Source organism: Lindgomyces ingoldianus (assembly GCF_010093535.1).
Source record: "Lindgomyces ingoldianus strain ATCC 200398 unplaced genomic scaffold BDR25scaffold_22, whole genome shotgun sequence".
NCBI classification, from domain to species: Eukaryota; Fungi; Ascomycota; class Dothideomycetes; order Pleosporales; family Lindgomycetaceae; genus Lindgomyces; species Lindgomyces ingoldianus.
In genome coordinates, this window is record NW_022985183.1 from 541,842 (window position 1) to 561,778 (window position 19,937).

At 48.8% G+C, this 19,937-nt stretch overlaps 8 protein-coding genes across 8 annotated transcripts; 5 read left to right on the forward strand and 3 right to left on the reverse strand.

Moving 5' to 3' along the window:
• Positions 1–251: 251 nt before the first annotated feature.
• Positions 252–3,789, reverse strand: BDR25DRAFT_304634 (RNB-domain-containing protein). The gene is made up of 3 exons (XM_033690253.1): positions 3,554–3,789; positions 3,183–3,499; positions 252–3,133 (listed from the first exon to the last, which is right to left on the reverse strand). The coding sequence occupies exons 1-3, from the start codon at positions 3,758–3,760 to the stop codon at positions 469–471; spliced, it is 3,189 nt and encodes a 1,062-aa protein (XP_033545946.1). The 5' UTR covers positions 3,761–3,789; the 3' UTR covers positions 252–468.
• A 121-nt stretch (positions 3,790–3,910) lies between these two features.
• BDR25DRAFT_264292 (Molybdopterin synthase sulfur carrier subunit) lies at positions 3,911–4,778 on the forward strand. The gene is made up of 2 exons (XM_033686859.1): positions 3,911–3,935; positions 4,122–4,778. Exon 2 carries the CDS (start codon positions 4,132–4,134, stop codon positions 4,420–4,422), a length of 291 nt encoding a protein of 96 aa, XP_033545947.1. The 5' UTR covers positions 3,911–3,935; positions 4,122–4,131; the 3' UTR covers positions 4,423–4,778.
• A 348-nt stretch (positions 4,779–5,126) lies between these two features.
• BDR25DRAFT_51123 (uncharacterized protein) lies at positions 5,127–8,235 on the forward strand. Its single transcript, XM_033698686.1, has 8 exons — positions 5,127–5,432; positions 5,508–5,589; positions 5,638–5,702; positions 5,755–6,100; positions 6,146–6,564; positions 6,622–7,115; positions 7,167–7,418; positions 7,470–8,235. The coding sequence occupies exons 1-8, from the start codon at positions 5,164–5,166 to the stop codon at positions 8,117–8,119; spliced, it is 2,577 nt and encodes an 858-aa protein (XP_033545948.1). The 5' UTR covers positions 5,127–5,163; the 3' UTR covers positions 8,120–8,235.
• Positions 8,236–11,079: 2,844 nt separating this feature from the next.
• On the reverse strand, positions 11,080–11,528 carry BDR25DRAFT_304637 (uncharacterized protein). The gene is made up of 2 exons (XM_033690254.1): positions 11,416–11,528; positions 11,080–11,354 (listed from the first exon to the last, which is right to left on the reverse strand). The coding sequence occupies exons 1-2, from the start codon at positions 11,474–11,476 to the stop codon at positions 11,107–11,109; spliced, it is 309 nt and encodes a 102-aa protein (XP_033545949.1). The 5' UTR covers positions 11,477–11,528; the 3' UTR covers positions 11,080–11,106.
• Positions 11,529–12,683: 1,155 nt separating this feature from the next.
• Positions 12,684–13,382, forward strand: BDR25DRAFT_326363 (uncharacterized protein; the record flags this gene model as incomplete). The annotated part of the gene is made up of 3 exons (XM_033692271.1): positions 12,684–12,825; positions 12,876–13,098; positions 13,235–13,382. The coding sequence occupies 3 exons, from the start codon at positions 12,684–12,686 to the stop codon at positions 13,380–13,382; spliced, it is 513 nt and encodes a 170-aa protein (XP_033545950.1).
• Positions 13,383–13,776: 394 nt separating this feature from the next.
• On the forward strand, positions 13,777–14,774 carry BDR25DRAFT_289307 (proline-specific peptidase; the record flags this gene model as incomplete). The annotated part of the gene is made up of 2 exons (XM_033688444.1): positions 13,777–14,444; positions 14,522–14,774. 2 exons carry the CDS (start codon positions 13,777–13,779, stop codon positions 14,772–14,774), a joined length of 921 nt encoding a protein of 306 aa, XP_033545951.1.
• Positions 14,775–15,215: 441 nt separating this feature from the next.
• On the reverse strand, positions 15,216–15,888 carry BDR25DRAFT_170427 (uncharacterized protein; the record flags this gene model as incomplete). Its single annotated transcript, XM_033684126.1, has 3 exons — positions 15,216–15,393; positions 15,465–15,607; positions 15,670–15,888. Coding segments are annotated over 3 exons (540 nt in total), but the record flags the coding sequence as incomplete, so codon positions are not given.
• A 661-nt stretch (positions 15,889–16,549) lies between these two features.
• BDR25DRAFT_326365 (amino acid transporter) lies at positions 16,550–19,194 on the forward strand (the record flags this gene model as incomplete). Its single annotated transcript, XM_033692272.1, has 5 exons — positions 16,550–16,617; positions 17,487–17,800; positions 17,864–18,261; positions 18,322–18,657; positions 18,715–19,194. The coding sequence occupies 5 exons, from the start codon at positions 16,550–16,552 to the stop codon at positions 19,192–19,194; spliced, it is 1,596 nt and encodes a 531-aa protein (XP_033545953.1).
• Between the last annotated feature and the right edge of the window lie 743 nt (positions 19,195–19,937).

Below are 19,937 nucleotides of genomic sequence, written 5' to 3' on the forward strand. Positions count from 1 at the left end.
ACATTTTTAAAGCCTCATTCCCCTTTCCGCTTCGAACCTTCGTTGACCCTTTGCCTGCAAGGAAATGGTGGCCGGTACTCGTGCTTCTTGTGGTATAGAATTCATGGATCTGCTGATTAGGATCTGAGCGATGGCTTGTAGACCGCTCCTGTCGTGTCACACTGAACCCCTCGTTCTCACCGTGATGGAACGAATGACAATTCCAGATCGTTCCCCCTTAGTGTTAAACGTAATGCGGTATTGTCTTAGCACCACAACTAACGCCACCTCGACTGATGTCGCACGCAATACGCGACGTGGTGGAAGCCTTGGAGCTACTGAAGAACAGAAAGAAGGCCAAAGCCACACGAAGCTCTGCCCTACCATCTTCGAATGCAATGGCAATTGCTGGTAAGAGCTTTATAGTACAATAGCTTGTACCTGCCCAACGCCAGATACTAACAACTTTCTCGGACCTGCTCGAGCTCTCTAGGATAGCGTCCAGGTCGGTCGTTCCACAAGCCGAATTGGCCGTGCAAAAATCTCTTTGAGGAAGGCACTAACAAAATAAATCTCAACTTCCCACTCGTCACCAACGCGCATATCTTCATTCAGCCTCTCCAAGTGAACCGTAACCCCTAATTCGATTATAATAGTCTCTACCATGAGAAAATTCTCCTTCGTCTTCTTCACCCAGACTTTGAAGGTTTTGGGAAGCTCTGCTTCTTTGAAGTAGAACGCTCGCATGAATGCCTGTGTTGCCCAAAACAAGTTGGAGATTTTTTTGGTTTTCGTAATGAGGTTCTCTCTTGGCGAGAGAGTAATGATGGACTCTTGCACTTGTCGATGGGAAAATGGGAGGATTGGTCGGGCAGCGTTTTGAACTTCGTCGGCGCTGAATTTCTTCCCAGTTCGAGCTTCGTGTCGGAGAGCAGCTTCAATCTGCCAATGTGAGATCATATCACTGAATCGCCGTAGAGGACTCGTGATCTTGAGATAGCTCTCAACTCCAATCATTTTATGCACTATGGGCGAAGTATGCGTTATGGCCCGACCAACGGCTTGCAGGTATTGGAGTAATAGTAGGGGAGAAATTTCGGCATCTCTATCCAAATAAGGTTGCAGAATTTTTTCTTTGAATTCATCCAGAGACAAAACACCGGGTCGCCTGGGCATTTCAATTGTTCCCCTGAACATGACGGGAATACCTCGCACTGCACACCAAGAGGCAGCTGCATGACCGGCGAGTATCATCATTTCCTCCGTGATGTTGGTCGCGTCAAGGTCCTGGTTAAGAGTCCGTCGGCCTAACTGACTCCTCAACTCAATGATGGGGTCACCATGAATGTATCGAGCCCTATCAGTAGATGGTGGAGCCCAATCTAACCCTTTCCGCCCCGGTTTGGCGAAAACATGAGGCTCAGCGAGCATTGTTGCGCCACGGATTCCACCGGCTGCCTTACGCCTCTCCCATAGAGAACGGGCAACGGTGTAGAAGTCTCGTAGTTCCTGGACCTGGCTAGGGGGAAGTTGTTTGCGCGGCTGAGTCTTGTACGAATCTGGAATCTCTCCACCCACAACGAATGTCCGGACGGAGGCGAGTGGTTGCTCCCCGAGGATTTCGGCTACCTCCACCGGCGAGACATGTATAACCTGCCTAATGATACCTGGTTGGATCTTAGTCTCTAAAATATTCCCGGCTAAGTCTACTCTCGTGCTGAATGTGAGTACTGGCCGATTGCGATCAAGACTGAAATAGTTTTGCGTGACCCATGTAGGCAGCATGGGAAACGACCGCTCGGGGACATACACACTCTCAGTCATGTGCGCCGCGAGGCCCGACAACACATGAGTTTTATCGAAAAAGGCCGTCGGATTCGCAATATGAACATGGATCCAGTAATCGGACTTCTTCCCCTGGACTTTCTCTATAGAAAGACCGTCGTCTATTTCTTTAGAACCAGGATTATCGATACAGTACACATTCATTGCACCCCAGTCCCGGCGCAGTTCTGCCATGGAGTCGCGGAAGTCCGGTTGTCGTCGGGTCAACTCTGCTTTGGTGGTGAGAAGTTCTAGGTTACGGGATAGACGGACAGTAGGCAGCATGAGTGACTCGTCGTGGAGTATCCTATTTTCATACGGTGTGATGACTCCAATCTCTTGCAGGAACAAATGACCAGTGCTCATATTCATCTTGTCGAGTCTGTCTCTAAACTTATTGTATTTTTCGTAGCATCCAGTTGCCTGGAGGAGTGCTACACCGGCAGACTGCAAACTGGGAATATTGTGGAACTGCATCATCAACACCCAGGCCTGGAGAAAGGTGATGATTTGCTTATCTGTGGTGCTAAACTCCTCACCCCATGTGATGTGCATCGCGGGCGACTTCTCTTTGTGCGCAAGTCGGGCTTTGCAGGGGCCGACAAATCCTTCAAGAGGATCTCGCAGCTCACGGCTCCGGGCAATCAGACGACGGGCCTTTTCGATGAACTGAGCTATGTAAGTTACCGCCTCGGGCGGATTTTGTGCCTTGAATGAGGAATTAGGGATAGTCTGGGTCGTTCGTTGAGCCTCGTGCTCGAGATATTGCCGCACCCAGTCCCGAACGGCCTCGATGACTTCAACTTCACCTTTTGGTCTAATGGCGAAAACATTGGTCAAACGTTGGCTACGATAGTCGGATCTAAAGCGGAACTCGTTGTGCATTAATGCCTTGCGAACTGCAAGAAGTGCCGGCGGAGAGGGTTTCCAGGCCGGATCATTGCGTCCAAGTAGAGTCTTGGCAATCTGGGTCAAGGTCATCATCCGCGTACGTGTCTGATCGGCAAGAGTTGAGTAGGCGCTGTCTAGGACATGAGCGTTTCCTCGGTATATGTCTTCGGATTGGTTGGTCAGCCGTTCAAGGATACTCAACACAGGGGCGCCTAAAGCCAGCGGCACATGCATAGCCCGTTTGATGTCGAGGGTGTCCAACTTGGTAGGCAAGTATGGGATGATGGGTTTGACCAATGCCGGATCAATGCAGCCAGGAATAGCGAATCGTATGTTTTGCAAATTGGTATGGCACCATTTCCCAGTGGCTGTATAAAATTGGGACACACTTTGAAGATCTTGAACGAAGGCGGCGAGAACAGGCTCGCGTGATTGCATTCTTATAGCGTTTAGCAACTATGTTGGCAGAGGAGTGTGTAGCAAAGTACCTCAACTCGACAACATCACCAGGCTTAAGGAAGAGGCCGATGGTGATCATTTCATCCTCATCGTTGTCAAAAGGTTCATTGAAATCATCATCAGACTTGCCTGGGAAGTTCATCCTTGCCAGGTTGTTCGATGTTTCTCCAGACGCCGGATGGTTCGGGAAGGCTCTGAGGTCGTCTTCATTCGGTCCGCCATATTCATCCTGCCACCTTTGCAACGCCTTCCGAGTTGGGCTTGTGCGGGCATGGAGGGGAAGGGAATCGGGAGTGGAGAGTGAAGAGGGGTCAGTCGTCGCAGCTACAACTGAAGCTCGAGGGCGCTGAGTGGGATCAGTATAGGTTGGAAGGCACGATAAGATATGAAATCCGCTCACGAATTGGGATGCATGAAACGATTGTCGCGTCAATGCTTGCAAGCCCAACGCATTCAATCGAAACTTAGGGCGGGATCCTGGTATGAAGGGTGAGAGATGTCGAGCTGTCACAATTTCAGAAAGGCCGCGCTGCTGACCAGCAATTCGAATACGACAACTCCAACAGACGTCTGCAAAGGGCGTAGAAGCTGGTCGAGGATATAGCATGCCTCTTCGTCGGTCTTTGGAGCTCCGAGGTGGATCTTGTAGAGTGCAGCTCAGGAATCAAAAAAAGTTCTGGACATCGGCAGCGAAGCCTCCGATGCTTGGCACGAGAAATCTCATCATCGCCCATCCTCCACTGCCTCCAGAATGGCTCGACAACCTACAACAAAGTAACAGGGTAAGCCCGTATGCTCTCATGCTCTTTCAGCTTCTTTCTAGGTGATGATTTCTTAATTATAGCATGTATTATCTGAGCAGCGTTCCGGCGTTGGTTGCGGAGACATTTTTGATATCTGACTAGAATCCTTCTGTTTCGTAGTTTCAACACGTTGGAATCGCATCGGGCAGCTAATATTCCTCCCAGAACCGGCGACATGGCGTCTAGCAAGCTGCCACCTGGACACTTCTCAATCCTGTATTTTGCAGCCGCTTCGACGTTCACCGGGAAGTCGACCGAACATATGCCCGCCCCAGTGAAGGCGCGTTACCTGTTCGGTAAACTCGAGCAGTCGTACCCTGGCATCGGCGAGAAGGTCTTGAGCAGCTGTGCTGTTACGGTGAACCTGGAGTATATTGATATCGACGGCGATGAGGCGCCGCATTTGAACCTGATGATTAAGGAAGGGGATGAGGTCGCCATCATTCCACCTGTTAGCTCTGGGTGAGCATCGTAGCTGGAGCTCAATGTAGCACGTTATGTGTCTCCGAAAAGAGGTTCGTGTGTGCTAATTTCAGAGAGAAGAGATTGATTGATTGGGGTTCCATGGTACGACGTGGAGTACTTTAGCTAGATTTCGTCCAATGCTTATCTGCGTCGCGAGCAAGGAGTGTTGTTACGGATGAATGAATGGAGGGTGTTAATGGGGAAGTTATGATGGGAACCATTGGTATCGACACACAGCAAGTTAGCAGCCACCTTGGGGCTATGAGACAACGTGAACAGGCAGTGATGCTTGTCTAGGGATAGAATATGGGCGAGTGTGGAAAGGAAGTTCGCCCGAGGTAGTGGTCTCAACTTTGGAAACCTACAATCTGTTGTTTTCAGTGCAAGCCTGCAGTTCACTGTGTGAGAGAGGTTCGTCGAGAGCCAATGAGGAGTAAATAGAGGAGGAACACTTGAGTAACAGTAAGAAAGGGCCTTGTCTGGACCTTCCTGACGGCGTAGAACTGATACTTGGTCACCACCTTACCAAACCCCTGAACTCACCGCCGTGCATCTGCCTTCGCACCTGGCACTGGGCGTTTCTCTTCATTGTCCTGTTCTCACGTCGGTGGCGGCGATATAAGGCCCGTCTGCCTTGATGCCTGCGCCAAGCCCCTGGTCTCTCCAGGACAAAACACCGCGCCTGACGGACATGACAGCCACCGACGCCGACGACAACTTCGACTCCGAGCACGCAGCAGCCATGGCCGACCCCATAGACCCTCGTCTACAATACGCCTCGTCGCTTCCACCGCGAACCCTTTCGCAATCGTACCCAGTAGGCCCCGCGTTACAGAACAATGCCGGCACCCATCAACCATACTATCTCCCCGCCACCACGCACTCGCAGCCCCCACATCTCGCCCAAGCTCCCCCGCCGAGCAACCTCGATCCCGCTCTCGAGCAGACCTCTCCAGCTGGTCTCGAGGGCCCCTCTGACGAGCATGACGACTCCGATGTCGACCACGAGGGGTACGTGTCTCCATCGCAGCGGCATTCACCACTAGCCGAGGTCCGCGTCATGCTCAGTTGACTGACCTTTCATAGTACCCATGACACTCCCGGCTCAGCCAAGTCTCCAGGAGACCTCAAGCGTGCAAGAGCCTGCGATTCCTGTCGAGGTCTGAAGGCAAGTCGCCTTTGTAGTTGCATTCACCACTCACTGACATCATACAAGGTCCGCTGCGATCAACAACGACCAGACCAGCCATGTAAACGCTGCGAAAAAGCGAAACGGCCATGGTGGGTACTTCTAGAATCATCTCTCTATGCTCGCCTACTGAAAGTTGATCAGTGTAACTACCCCACCCACGAGGAAGAGGCAGAAGAAGGCCGATAGTCGTGTCGCAGAACTCGAGCGCAAGATTGATGCCTTGACTGCGACACTGCACGCACAGAAGGGGGGCCCCGCCACTGAGGGGTCCTCTTCTCTGGCTGGTATACAACAGTACGATCCCGCTCCTGGCGGCTTTCCCCCGCACCCTCGCGACGAAGGCACTTATGGAGTGGGCATGATCAGACATGAGTGGTCACACCTCCCCAGCCGCTCCCAAGACGCACCACCAGGCTATGGGCCTGCACAGACACACCGAGGGCCAGATCCGAAGCGAAGGAGACTCGGTGATGGAGGTGGACACCCTGTGAGTACATTACATGGCGAAGACTTCGAATCCTCACGTATTCAGACTATCCCGGAGGATATGGATGCCATCCATCGCGACCTAGCTGAACACCCTGAGATGAAGCGTACAAACAAGAAAGGGATACAGGCAGATCATTCCTACATCAATGCTCTAATCGATAGTCTCATGACATCCAATACTGCCGAGCGCATCTTTAATCGCTACGTACAGGAGATTTGCCCTCACTTTCCCGCAGTTCCGCTCTCCCCTGGAATTACGGCCCGCGAAGTTCGCGATAAGAAACCACTGCTCTTCTTAGCTATCCTGGCAGGTTCATCTCATGGAAGTGCTGAGCAGCTGGTACCTCAGGATGTACAGAGGGAGCTCACGAAGCTGTTGAAAGATCAATTTGCTGATATCATCTGGCGAAATGGTGAGAAGTCGCTGGAGATTGTGCAGGCGTTGCAATTGGGCGTCTTATGGTAAGTCTGCCTGGCATGAGCGCAACACCTAACTTGATCAAAACTGATATTACTCAGGTACCGCCCACCAATGCACTACGAGCAGCACAATTTCTACATGATGGTTAATTGTGCCGCGGTTATGGCCCTTGATCTCGGACTTGGAAGACCGGCAACCCCAAATGTCATGAAGCTTGCCGTTGGCCCTTTTCGTCGATGCCATCCTAACGCTAGTAGCATTGAAGCGCGACGAACATTCCTGGTATGCTATTACCTCTGCATGAGCATCACAATGGTCCTCCGGCGCCCCATTCTCCTTCGTTGGACAAAATACATGGAGGAGAGTGTAAATATCCTCGAAACCTCTACCGAAGCACTTCCTTCGGATAAAATTCTGCTCCAGCACATCAAGATGGCCCATATTGGCGAAAATATCTCTGTGCAGTTCTGCATGGATGATCCCTCGGTTGAGGTGTCTATCTCTGAGCCTAAGGTCATCTATGCCTTGAAGATCTTTGAGAACGAACTTCAGCAACTGAGGGACCAAGATGCACAGATGGACCAGGTCGACCGTAAAGTGCTCTTCGTGCTGCCTCACGATGATTATCACTAACTATACGCAGCTGCATTGCGACTCGCCGAGCATGTCACAAACCTTTACGTTCATGAAATCGCACTTCACCACAACCAAAGCGTCGCCGACTTCCAACCACCCTTTCCTTCCGAGTCTTTTGCCTCTGGTGTCACCAAGAAAGATGCTATCGGGCCAGCCCATATCAGTGCTCTAGGCGAGTGTTTGACTGCGACCCATGGGATTCTAGATACTATTCTAAGCGTCCCTTTTGATATCCTCCTGACTCTTCCAGTCATTTTCTGTGAGTTCATGACAGCTTCTGGTCGAATTTGCTTCTCACAATGAACTATAGGTGTGCGCGCAATATATGCTATTGTGTGTTTAATGAAGATGTGGGTGTCCGTCACTTCGGCCGGCGAAGTTGGTACTATCATAAAGAAGGAGCACTTGGGAATTGAATCCTATACTGAAAAGTTGGTTAATATGTTCAACGCAATCGTCTCTCGCGACGCACAGAGCCCTCACGGCAAGTTCTACTTCGTAGCCAAGCGGCTGCAAGAGCGGTTCGCGCAAATTAAAGAGGGCACTCAGAAGATCGACACCACGGAAATTCGAGACGAACAGCGCCGTTCCGAGAGCAAGCCTAGTAACAAGCGCCCTAGGCAGAGCTCAGCGAACCAAACACCCCTCCACCTCCTCTCGGAAGTCGCAATGGGCAGCAGTGCCTCCACTCCTTCAACCCAGTCTCAACCCGCAGCGATTCAACCACCACAGCAGTCGATGCCGCAGGGCTGGTACAGCAATCCAGCTATGGGCCCACAGCAACCAGAGATGATGGCGATTCCGCCTGCTGGCTTCGACCCCAACTTCGACTTCACCCAGTTTGACTTGAGCATGGGTAGCGATGCTGATCTGTCTGCGCTTTTCATTCCGGACTCTATGCTGTGGAACTTTGGGCCTGATCTTGGTACGAGTAATTACAACCATGGGACTGCGTTCTAATTATTGCTTGTTGTATATTAACTTGTGGAATACATACTAAAAATTCTTTCTCCCTAGGTCTGTTAGGTGTCCGTGGCTTCTGGCGTCGAGATTTTACGCATATAATGAGCAATTTCGGGCCGGAACAGCCCAAACTCAGTGAGTCTCGAAATCTAGCTCGCCCAAAGCTAGATTTCGGGGGTGATTGGGTGATGTTTGAGGAGTGGGAGTCTCTTATTAAGGCCGACCAGGCCTAGGGAGAGGTTCCCGGGTGAATTGAGGGTGGGGTATAGTTCGGAGGAGGAGGGGGGAATGTAAATGTAGACTTGTACTGTGATACTGCTGTCTCATCGCTTGATTTCAACTGCAATGTGCCAACTTCTTTTGGTCTGTGAGAGAAGTGGTGCGAGGCCGTGCTGGGCATGGTTTTAGTTTTATTCTGTCCCTACTAGACTCACGGAAGGGGCTTCGTTCTCTAACATGTCCTAGGATACGCAGGGTTTCACAGCAGGAATCTAGAGGCATCTGCTCATCCAGCGGAGACGATAGTAGTGTGGACAGGAGGGTTAAGATATGAGACAGAGCTTAGAACGGTCTAGGGAAGCTTTGAGTTGTTGTGTGTAGCCCCCTTCGTCTTGCTAACATTTCTTCTCAGCCTTTAGCTTTTAGATTTCTATAAAATAAAAAAAAGCACGGAATTTCCAGGTTTGGTCTACAGAAATGCATTCTATTATCTTGTGTTGTTGTTGAGTAATTGTGCGTAGAAGCGCGTTGATATTGGTAGGGTGGTCAACTAACTGATAGGGCTAAGGAACAACTACTAAAGCTTCAGCCCTATATTGAAAACGGTTTGGAAGAATGCTCATATTTTGCCGCCACGTATGATATGTACTTTCCATTCCTAACTAACGAAGTGAAATGCAGAGCATCCGCACTTGATATTGCTAATCGATAAAACATTCACAGTTAAACTGTCTTATCACGTGGTCTTTTCGAGCTCTTCCGCCTTGTAGACTGGAAGAGACAGCTTCACAAGATAACTAATGATTTTTTATTCTCGTATAGTGACGTGGATATGCGAATCTGGGCACACTTGATTGTCATGAATGGGAAGATCCTGAGTTCTATCGAGAACTAATTGCTAAGTTTAATATTGAAAGACAGCACAGGCGGACAACAGATGGGTTGGGTGGACTGTTGCCATGAACATCCCTGCTTTATGGGTTACCGATCATTTTAAATTAATCTCATTACTAAATTCCTCAGTATCCGGAATATTCAGAAGTTCAATAAGTTCCTGTGCTTTTCACCGATTGGCAGTCCCTTAACTCCTTCATATCTTGTTCCAAGCATAAAGACCATATCTAGGGTTCAAATAACACGATCCATTGTTGCTATCTATACCAGATAGGACTCAGTAGAATTATATCCCACTAAGTATCCAATAAGAGCTCAAGATTAAAGTTTGTCTCCGCGTTTAGCATGGATATAATAGACATAAGCCTTTGAGCCTATCTCCTTCTGGGTCTGTTACAAGTCTTTGTATTTGGTCAGGAGTTCTCGGTTCCGTGTAGCTTCAGAGGGAGCAGAACCCCTTTTTAGCTTCCTCAATCTCTCGGCTGTAGTGAAGCAGTCATAGATGTGGAAGAGATTATCCTTGATAACACTCAGTGTACCAAGAGCTTTATTCTTGGCAGTGTATTCGGCAAGCTCTCATTCGAATAGCTGGTAGTCCATGGAGAATATCGATTGTTTGGATTCGTCAAGGTTGATAAGCCCTGTAAATCCGGCTTTGCAGCCGGAAGGGTTTGGTGCCTGTGGCTCTTGAAGCATTGAAGTTCGTCTGCTTCTACCTCTATGTCACAGTACTACGTCTTAGGACAAGTTATGCTTCCCATTGTGCAGGTCGTTTGAGGATGATTGTTACCTTAGTGATGAGGGTATCGGCGTCCATGACGCTGATGTGGGATGCCAAGACTGAACACAAGCAGAGATTGGTGAATGAACGCAGTATATTGATAGCATAAGTGAAGGCCGGGCTCATAACTGTAAGGGTTTGGTGTGGAGGGATGAGGACTTCGTTGATTCTAGAGAACGGAGATGAGCATTCTCTATATAAAAAAGAGAAAGAGACATGCTGAAGCAGGTCTCAGGACATGTCTAAGGACAGGTATCGAGACAGATACTAGACAAATACAAGATAAATGCATCCTCAATTGTGTGAGAAGGACAGACATTAGAAAACCGTTACAAACGTACCTACTACCATCCGAAAAGAAAGAAATTTTGATGAGCATTTAATCATCAAGAGGTATAGCTCCAATGTCACTCCTAATGGTGCTGTTATAAATTTGCACCGTGGTAACTGTCCCGATACACAGAACGTTTCAACATGAAAACTTACAATGCCAGACCCTTCGGATGTTTTTTCAGTCTGCACCCATCCAAAAGTGTGGGTCTTCTTCCCCGTTAATAAGCATAACACTGGGTGCTACCAGAAAAGAGGTAAGTCTTCTAGTAAGCTTCCTCGGTTGCTGCACAAACTCGAAGGCGGATATCGTGTGGAGGGTTTCCAGAGTAAGCCCCGGAGAAAGGTAGTGACACTCTGTACATTTAGTATGTCCTCAGACGTTCTATCTGCTGGACGGATAATTACATGAGAAGTCTATAGAATGGATTTAATAGATCTCAAACTCGAAGATACCACTGAGGCAATGGCTGCATGGTGGGTTAGATTTCTCTTCAGCGTCCCAGCAGATGAAACATGCACAAGCTATCTAGTCATTTCAATATCGTAAAATGGGAAGAAACGAGCTCCAGTCACCATATTGAAAAGAGTTTCTCATTTTTGTGGGAAGGATGGTGTACGAAAGGAAGTCAAAAAGGGGGCGGGGCAAGAGAGCTTTATTACCTCCCTTTATCAAGAGCAGTTGTTATATATAATTTTATCGCAAATAAATTTCAAAGTCCCCCAAATTCTTCATTATTTCCCCAATGTGGCGGTTCCCTCAGCAGTTCTCATCATCGTTCTCAAGGCAAGGCGGCAAAACGATACCCACGCCGTCAGTACGCTTGCCCTTTGCTCCTCCTTCTTGGCTCCAGCATTCCTCGCCGTCCAAACAAGGAGGCAAGACAATTCCAGTACTATCAGTACGCTTTTCTTTAAACCCGCACGCTTCATCGTCTTCCAAGCAGAGAGAATGAAAGATGTCTACGCCATCATTCCGTTTTCCAAGGGCGACGACATCCGAGTTACCTTCATATCAGTGTTAGACTTTTGATGTAGAAGAGTGATTGAGAATTGAATGTAGGCATACCCGGGAGGGGCGCTGCGAGAGCGATAGATGTCAAGAGAAGCATGATGAGTTTCTTGTACATGGTTCCGGAAGTGTTTGCGATGTCGTTGTAGTTCAAGCGAGGGAGTTTGAATGATTTGGTGACTTGAAGTAAATTGCAATGAACCGCAATCCGGGAAGAGGAGACCTTATATAGCCCAAGAGAAGGAGTTGGGGAGGCTTTACTTTGGGGTCTCAAGAATAGCTGACCCCTAAGCCTCGGTGGAAGTTCAGAATCTTGCCGCCTAGTTGGGATATCAGGCATTCATCCCCCTCAGTAGGAGACATTCGGTGATGGTTTCTTTGTACCATCAAGCAATATGTTTCGGAGTCCGTAGGAATGTGCACCAATGGAACATTTCCCAACAGGCAGCAATCTCCAGGAACAAGTGTTCCCCAAACACTTGGAATCAAATCGCAGGGTCGGACGTGCCGTTGAGATCGTCCTTCCTCTGTAGCGGCCGAAAGGTGAACGCCGTGTCCTTAACCGCGCCTCGCGTGATCCAGCTGAGAGCAGGGTATCCGTTCCACTAACTAATCACTGGATTGTGATCGACTCAAACACCTTTTTATAGAATATTCCATTTGCTCCCACGCAAACTCCCAGAGCCTGGGTTGTCGCAAATCTTGATAATTGGACAGATTGATTGCGACTAGATACACCGATATTCCCTCATATTATCGAAGCGCGATTTCTCGGGAAGGTGCTGCAACATGCAATACACTGCATTCCGACCCCAAACACGCCAACAGTCCGAACGATATTGGTTTCTCAGTACTCCCTGTCTAGTTACAGCCAATGGGGATGTTTCAGTGTGGAGTTTGCGTTGCGGATGTGTCTTAGGAGGTGTGCAGGAAAGCTGAGTGGCACTCGGTGCCTAGAGAATCTTAGGAAATTCTAAGTTGGAGAAGGTGTCAAAGAAGATCCCACTTCTTCTACCTTCTAGCGAGCATATGAGCGAGCTCTTCGGCTCATTGCCACTTTTCTTACCCACTCCCTCTCTATCCGTCCAATGTTCTTCTCGAAAAACTATCGAGGGAGTGCACACACTCCTGCGCAATATTCCAATGTGGGTGATGAGCCACTTGACGACTGCGAAGATCAACGTTTGAGATGCTCAGTCTGTTCGAATCAAACTAATTGGGCAACGAGAGTTTGTTATCTACTTCTAATTTTCATCTTTGTGGGGGAGGCGGTGACTTTGTCTGCCTCACTGCTCGCCTCAAAATTTGGCCAAGGTGTACAGTCAATGAGTCGAGGAACATTTCCTTCGCTAGTCCCCTCGACTCTCCTCAAATATGAGTACCGCCCGGAGTGGTCAGATTTGGCTGATCCTTGGGCGCTTCCCCCCGGTCACTCTCTCGATGCATTATGGGATGACTTGCTATATGGTTAGATTTCTCTGATCTCATTCAAACTTATGCTGATTACGACTGCATAGCGCAAAACATCCACATTCCGGAGCATGAGTTTGAAGCACTTGAAGAGAACGTGACATATCCAGTCCAAACTCTTAATGGCGATTATGTGGGAGTGATTGGAATTTACCACCATTTACATTGCCTCGATGCCCTACGACGAGTTGTGCATTGGGACTATTACGGACCCAGGGCATCAGAAAAGGCTCTCGAAGAGGGGATATATTCCAAAGCTCACTCCGGCAAGTCCAATTTTCTATCTCTGTTGTGGACACCAGTGCTAATTACTGATTTCGCTCCTAGACCACTGCATCGAAGCATTGCGTCAAGCTCTCATGTGCAATCCAAATACTGGGTTCTACTCTGCGACGTGGGTCTGGAGCGAAAGTGGCCCCAAAGTGGACTTGGGTCCGACTACCGGCATAATGCACAAATGTGTTGATTGGAAGAGTTTAGATGGATGGGCAAGGGGGAGGGCTGTGAGGAGAGGCCAGGCGAGATACCGTCTTACCACTTTGCATGAGTCGTAGAGATATTACTTTGAGACGTAGAGAGGTCACACCCGGTGATCTGTTGACTGTTTCCATACTTGTCCTTGTATGACGGCTCCAGCTGCATACATCCGTCTTGGGGGCCGGAATGAACGACGTTACTCCAACGGCTGTACTTAAAATTCTTATTGCAACACGACCTTTGTCCTTCACAGCGCTCGTGCTACCCGAAGTCGCGGAATCGTTGAATGCCCCGCCGTGATTGGTCACCTTCACCGCGTACTTTCCCTCTTCGTCTTCTGGCTCCATCGTGACGTCGACCCTGCATTTCCCTTTTGTGCACTTCATATTCCTCACAATCAACCTTTTTCTCTACACCTCCCGTAAAACCCCTCCATCTTCTCAAGGAAAACTAAAACTATCGATAGCCGCAATGGCCACACTTTCCATCTCTGAGGGCGAGATCCCGTTCGCTGCGCCGGGTACTGACAAGCTCACCAATACTTGGTACAAGACCATCGGAGACGTCACCAAGTCTCCACCTCTCATCCTCTGCCACGGCGGTCCAGGCGCCGGCCACGAGTGCCTTCTCTCTTTGACCGACCTCTACGAACAATATGGCATCCCACTCATTTTCTACGACCAAGTCGGCTGTGGCAAGTCCACCCACTTCAAGGAGAAGATGGGCGATGAGCTGTTCTGGAGCATCGAGCTGTACTGGGCCGAGCTCGACAACTTGATCGACAACTTCGGACTACGACAGTCAGGATATCATCTCCTCGGCCAGAGCTGGGGCGGGATGCTGGTCGGGTCTTATGCTGCGAAGCGTCCTGTCGGTCTGAAGAAGCTGATCATCTCGAGTGGACCTGCTTCTGGAGCGCTGTACCAGGAGTCTGCGAATCTCTTGCTGAAAGAACTGCCTGAAGATGTCAGGAAGACGCTGGAGGATTGCGAGAGTCGCGGAGATCACGAGAGCGACAAGTACAAGGCGGCGAGCATGGAGTTCTTAAAGCGTCACGTATGCCGCTTGGACCCATTCCCAGACGATATTCTTAAGGCGTTTGGGCACTTGGAGCATGATAATACGAGTTATATGACTGTGTAAGTCTGCGCCTACCTCTCAAACTTCCCTCTACCTGGCGATTGTAGACAAAAACTACGGCTTACGCATTTCCTAGCCAAGGACCTTCTGAATTCCAGATCACCGGCTGGCTCAAGCATTGGGATTCCTCGACTGATGCCTACCATATCGAATCCCCAACTCTGCTCATCAATGGCAAGTATGATGAGATGCAGGACATCACCATTGAGCCCTGGTTCCGTCGCATCCCGAAAGTCAAGTGGATTACCCTTGACAATTCGAGCCACTTGAGCCACTATGAGGAGAGGGATAGATACATGAAGATCTGTGGAGATTTCCTGAAGTACTGAGGCAGACGACGAGTAGTTTATCGTGACGGAGCCGTGCACGAGCCTGGGATAGTCCCTTCCTTCGTTCATCGAATTTTCATATCGTGGATATTCTGGATCTTAATGGCGTTGAGTTAGTAGCCACCTCATTTCGTTTCTAATGAGCGGCTGGAGCCAATACTATCCAATTATCAGACGAAATGCGTGATCGAAACGACGAATGTATTCAATTTATTTCAGAATACGTCAGATAATGCATCGACACATGCCTCCGTATCAACTCCCTCAATATGCTTATCACAATATAAATAATATTCACAAATGTCACGACCACAAATTAGACTCTTCCGCACCGACCCTTCCCTACGCAGTAATCGCCCTCCCTCTAGACCCCTGCCCTCCGTTTACATTACTTACATTTGACAAGGCATACTGCGTGGAAAAAGTTGTCGTATCCGACCACATAAGTCCCGATCTCAAACTTTTCATAAACGGCCAAAAGTACGCGACACACACGGTTGAGATACTAAGGAGTTGGAGAATCTGCGTGCAGAGCAGGTATGTCACCGATGCGTGGGTCCAGTTGTGGGTGAAGAGACGGCGGGTGTAGATCATTTGGAAAATTGTTGCTACGATGACCCTAGAAAGGCATTAGCGGATATCGCGATTGGGGTATGGACCGGTATTGGAACGGGTGGGAAAGAAACGTACAAGATTCTCGATATGAAGAAAGATATCACAGTTAAGCGCGTTTTGATGGGCATTTGGAGAGGGTAGATTATCCAGACTGGGAGGCAGACTAGGAGGAGATCTGTCAGTGCGTTTGTGGCGCCCGAATATTCGAGAAATGCTTTCTATAGATTCGTTAATGTACGGTGCTATTTGTCCACCCCCAGGTTGAAGAAAGAGCGCTCACCTCATTGATGCACTTGCTATGATCAGTATTCCATGGGAGTTTTGGCCCACATTGGAACACTGCTGTGAAAATTGATGATATTGCCCAGAGTATTATTAGACCACCGAGACTGTACGTCACTTTACGATGTCGCTCGTCCGGGGAAAGCGCAAGGAAGCTGGCGCAGAGAGAGGTCTTCGCAAATGCGAGAGAGGCCAAGAAGAGAATACTGCCCGCATATCTCACCTGCGCGAAAGTCAATTCCCATCGATTACATTCAGCAATCATATTTCTTGCCTTTAATCCGTTGCGGAGCTCAGACCCAGAAACCAGATCTATGTCTTTACCAAAAGCGCCACTTCCGGGGACGAGAAAAGTCAGTGACTCCCCAAGTGCCAACAACTGCTCGGAATTAGTCTGCACGAATCCATTCACAGACTCAGCTAATAAAAAGCTCATACATAGGCCGAGATAACCAGAATATCATCCGCGCCAAACTCTCTACTCGCCTTCAGAAATAATCGCGTCAAGAAACGGAAACCGAGCATGAGCGTCATGATCGCTAAGCACAGCCATGTGGTAACTTGAACAAGAGGATTAAGATCTGAATCCGTAATTCTGATTCCTTCGGAAGCATCCGAAGTAGAAGCAGACATAATGTTTTAAAGTTCTCGTCGGGTGGAGAATGAGCGATGCGAAAACGGCGCTGTCAATCGAAAGAAACGGCGATCAAGCCTTCAAGGTAGACCTGCACCAAAAAAAGTACATGGTGGATTGCGAGCCCTAACAACCTCATCGCATATATTAGGCCGCGACCTATTGGACACCATCTTCTCGTGCGATTAGAGTGCTGGTTCCATCTGGTGCAAGGCTGCGGTACACACAGGGCGAGCACATCACGATGTACCGAGGTGAGAATTATTATGCATCAACGGAGATCAAGCCACATCCTTGCTCCCTGCAGATGGAGTATGATTCAAAGAGGAAGATATGGGAGTTAATTGTAGAGTGCACAATAATGTCTGGTAAAATAAATGGTTATATAGGGAGTTGTGAAGGTTACTAAGTCTTAATTGCGCACTGCATGTCTCTGATAGGTCCGAAATATGGTATGATACCATTGTAACACAGAAGATAGAGATCAATATCAATCGGAGCACGCTCTCCGAGGCTAGCGTGGTGTCTCGTTGCACAACTGATTAAGCTTTCCGGTGAGCAGCTGGAGAAGTTTACGCTTTGGAACTATCCAAACTCATCAATTCCTCCCTTCGACATCCGTATTGTCGGAAATGTGAAAACAGTTCTTGCATTTTGACTATGTACTACCTTCCGATTTCAGCTTCCCACTCCTTTTAGCACGACCTCAGAGCAAGCGTTTATAATGCTGTGTTGTAACTTGAACAAGGTAGAGTCGTGCATCCCCGTTATCCCATAACGTGGTTTAGCTTTTCTAAAATCGTCTTCCAGACTCGTCCCATCCTGTCGGATCTTGACCCCGAAGGTCCTGGTGATCGGTTCAACGAATCCTAACGTAGTGTGAGAGGATCTTCGGAGCTCACGCTGCTGGCCGTCGCTTGCCGTCAATCCGACGCTACTGGTGTGAAACTACATTTTGCTGGCCTCAGAGCGGCAATCACTCCTTCAATTTCTGATGTGGACGTTCTTCGGTCGAAGCGGTTGTAAATATTCAACACCAGAATACACACCTACCACAAGTTCAACATCTCCATCGCAATGGCTGACAAAGGCTTCGAACTGCACACCACCTCCATGACCTCTGGCCTCGACCGAAACAACACTTCTAATCTCTCATCTCAAGAACACCCCATTACCTCAAGCGACGATGCCTATCTCGCTCGCCTCGGAAAACGAGCGCTCTTGCCACGCTCATTCGGCTTCATGTCCATATTAGGCTTCTCCTGCTCGTCTCTGATATCCTGGGAAGGCATCCTCGTGACCTCCGTCGGCGGCCTTCTTAACGGCGGTCCCGCTGGCGTCATATGGGGTTTTCTCGTCAATTGGCTCGGGATGCTCAGCACGTTCGCTGCGATCGCAGAATTGGCTAGTATGGCGCCGACGGCAGGTGGGCAGTACCATTGGGTCGCGATGATGGCGCCGAAATCGTGCAATGTGTTTCTGGCGTATTTGACAGGTGGGTTTCCCAACCTTTTCTACTGATATATGAAGAGTTGCTAATCGTGATGGGTGTGTCTAGCATGGCTCACTGTCCTCGCCTGGCAGGTCTTCGCGACGTCCACTAGCTTTCTTCTTGGGACTCTCACACAAGGAATCGTTATCTTGGCGAATCCAACATATGTCCCGAAGACGTGGCACACAGTTCTGTTGATCTGGTGTATTATGCTGGTGGCTGTGGCTCTGAATTCCACGACTTCCCGTGTGCTAGTCAATTTCGAAGGCATCATTTTAATCGTGCACCTGGTAGGATTCTTCTGTGTGTTGATTCCGCTTGTGTATTTCGCGCCGCATAGCGATCCGTCGTTCGTGTTCACAACATTTTTGAACGAGGGGGGGTGGAATAGCCAAGCGATATCGTTCTTTGTGGGATTGCCGACGACGGCTATGAGTCTTTTGGGTGCTGATAGCGCGGTACATGTTCGTCTTTCTGACTTATCAATCTTTAAAATCGATGACTATTCAAGCTGACGGCTTCAGATGTCCGAAGAGATTCAATGTGCGGCAACGGTAGTGCCTCAGGCGCTCACGTACACGATGCTCATCAACGGAACGCTTGCACTTGCAATGGCTATCGCGATGATCTTCTGCATCGGCGACTTAGAAAAAGCTCTAGCTGCGCAGGAAACTTTATTCTACCCTTTCATTGAGATTTTTCGGTCCGCGGTAAAATCCACAGCTGGAGCTTGTATAATGGCGTCCATTATCCTATTCATGGGCATTGCGAGCGGCGTCGGCGCATATGCATCTGCTTCTAGAATATTGTGGTCTTTCTCGCGGGATCGAGGGCTACCTGGCCACAAGTTCCTATTCCGGGTATGTCTCAACCTGCCTTCGTGATCTGTATGGGGGTCTTTGCTTACGCCCTATCAGCTCTCCAAGAACTCTCTCCCTGTTCCAGCTATTTGCGTAACTCTCCTCACAACTTGTCTCTTCTCTCTCATCGTCCTCGGCTCCTCAGTTGCATTCAACGCCCTTCTATCTCTCACTGTTGTCGCCCTCTTCAGCACCTACCTCCTAGTCTGCATTCTCCTTCTCTGGCGCCGCATCGACGGCTCGCTTCAGCCCGGCGACTGCTCCATTTCCGACGCGGATCGCATGGTGTGGGGACCTTGGAGATTGCCGGAGCCGCTCGGCACTATCAATAATGTCTTCGCGTGCGGCTATCTGATTTTCATGCTTTTCTGGAGCTTTTGGCCTCCGCAAACGCCTACAACGGCTAAGAATGCGAATTTCAGTATTCTAATTTTTGGTGTGGTGGTGCTGTTTAGTGTGGTGTGGTATATGCTAAGGGCGAGGCGGTACTTTAAGGGGCCGCTGAGGGAGGTGGATCCTGCGCAGATTCCAAATTGATGTAATTCCAGCAGCTGAAGTAAGAACAAAAGCAAAATTCTTACGATTGCTGAAAGATTTCCTAGTCCGGACGAGGAATTGAGGTTAAATATCGTTGAAATGATATGATTAGGAGAGACAATTTCAGGCGGTTGAGGAATAGCCACTATTAGAGCACGACAGTAGCAAGCGCCATTAGCAGAAAATACTTTCTAGATAAAGAATCGAGTCAATAATTGCCCGGCCAGTGAATGAGGTCGTCTCAAACGGCAAGAACTTCATCCTTCTCTAAGTCAATTCCAGAACCTTCATTTCTCATGTGGGCAACAGCTTCTCCGCCACCCTCGAATTTTTTATCATGAAGGAGCCCTACCGACTACTAGATTCTTCTATTGCATCGGGTAAGCAGTGGTGGGGTGAAAATGCGTGTTGTATTATGTGTGTCCATCAGCGTTTCTAACAGGAAGTAGTACAATTAATACTTTTGCTCTACCTACAATCACGTGAGGCAAACAAACGTAACTACATTTTTAACTGTTACAATTTAATTAATAAGGCTTAAAAGTAAGCAGTATATAATTAAGGTAGACTATTTTAAAGTTGCAGTCTCTAACGCGCGTAAGGGCTAGAGGAACGTGTTTGTGCTACTATTTACGTGTTAGTGTAGCCTTAGAGCTTGCCCTATACTACAACAACCTTTTAGATAACCTTATTGTCGCAACCGCTGATCAGGGAGCAATGAGGAGCAAGTCTATTGACTATGA

Coding starts and splice junctions, on each gene's coding strand:
- BDR25DRAFT_304634 (XM_033690253.1), bottom strand. CDS start 3,760: ATGCTATATCCTCGACCAGCTTCTACGCCCTTTGCAGACGTCTGTTGG. Junction 3,500..3,553: donor CGTTTCATGCATCCCAATTC/GTGAGCGGATTT, acceptor GATCCCACTCAG/CGCCCTCGAGCTTCAGTTGT. Junction 3,134..3,182: donor GGTGATGTTGTCGAGTTGAG/GTACTTTGCTAC, acceptor AAACGCTATAAG/AATGCAATCACGCGAGCCTG.
- BDR25DRAFT_264292 (XM_033686859.1), top strand. CDS start 4,132: ATGGCGTCTAGCAAGCTGCCACCTGGACACTTCTCAATCCTGTATTTT.
- BDR25DRAFT_51123 (XM_033698686.1), top strand. CDS start 5,164: ATGGCCGACCCCATAGACCCTCGTCTACAATACGCCTCGTCGCTTCCA. Junction 5,433..5,507: donor TCCGATGTCGACCACGAGGG/GTACGTGTCTCC, acceptor GACCTTTCATAG/TACCCATGACACTCCCGGCT. Junction 5,590..5,637: donor ATTCCTGTCGAGGTCTGAAG/GCAAGTCGCCTT, acceptor ACATCATACAAG/GTCCGCTGCGATCAACAACG.
- BDR25DRAFT_304637 (XM_033690254.1), bottom strand. CDS start 11,476: ATGTACAAGAAACTCATCATGCTTCTCTTGACATCTATCGCTCTCGCA. Junction 11,355..11,415: donor TCTCGCAGCGCCCCTCCCGG/GTATGCCTACAT, acceptor ACTGATATGAAG/GTAACTCGGATGTCGTCGCC.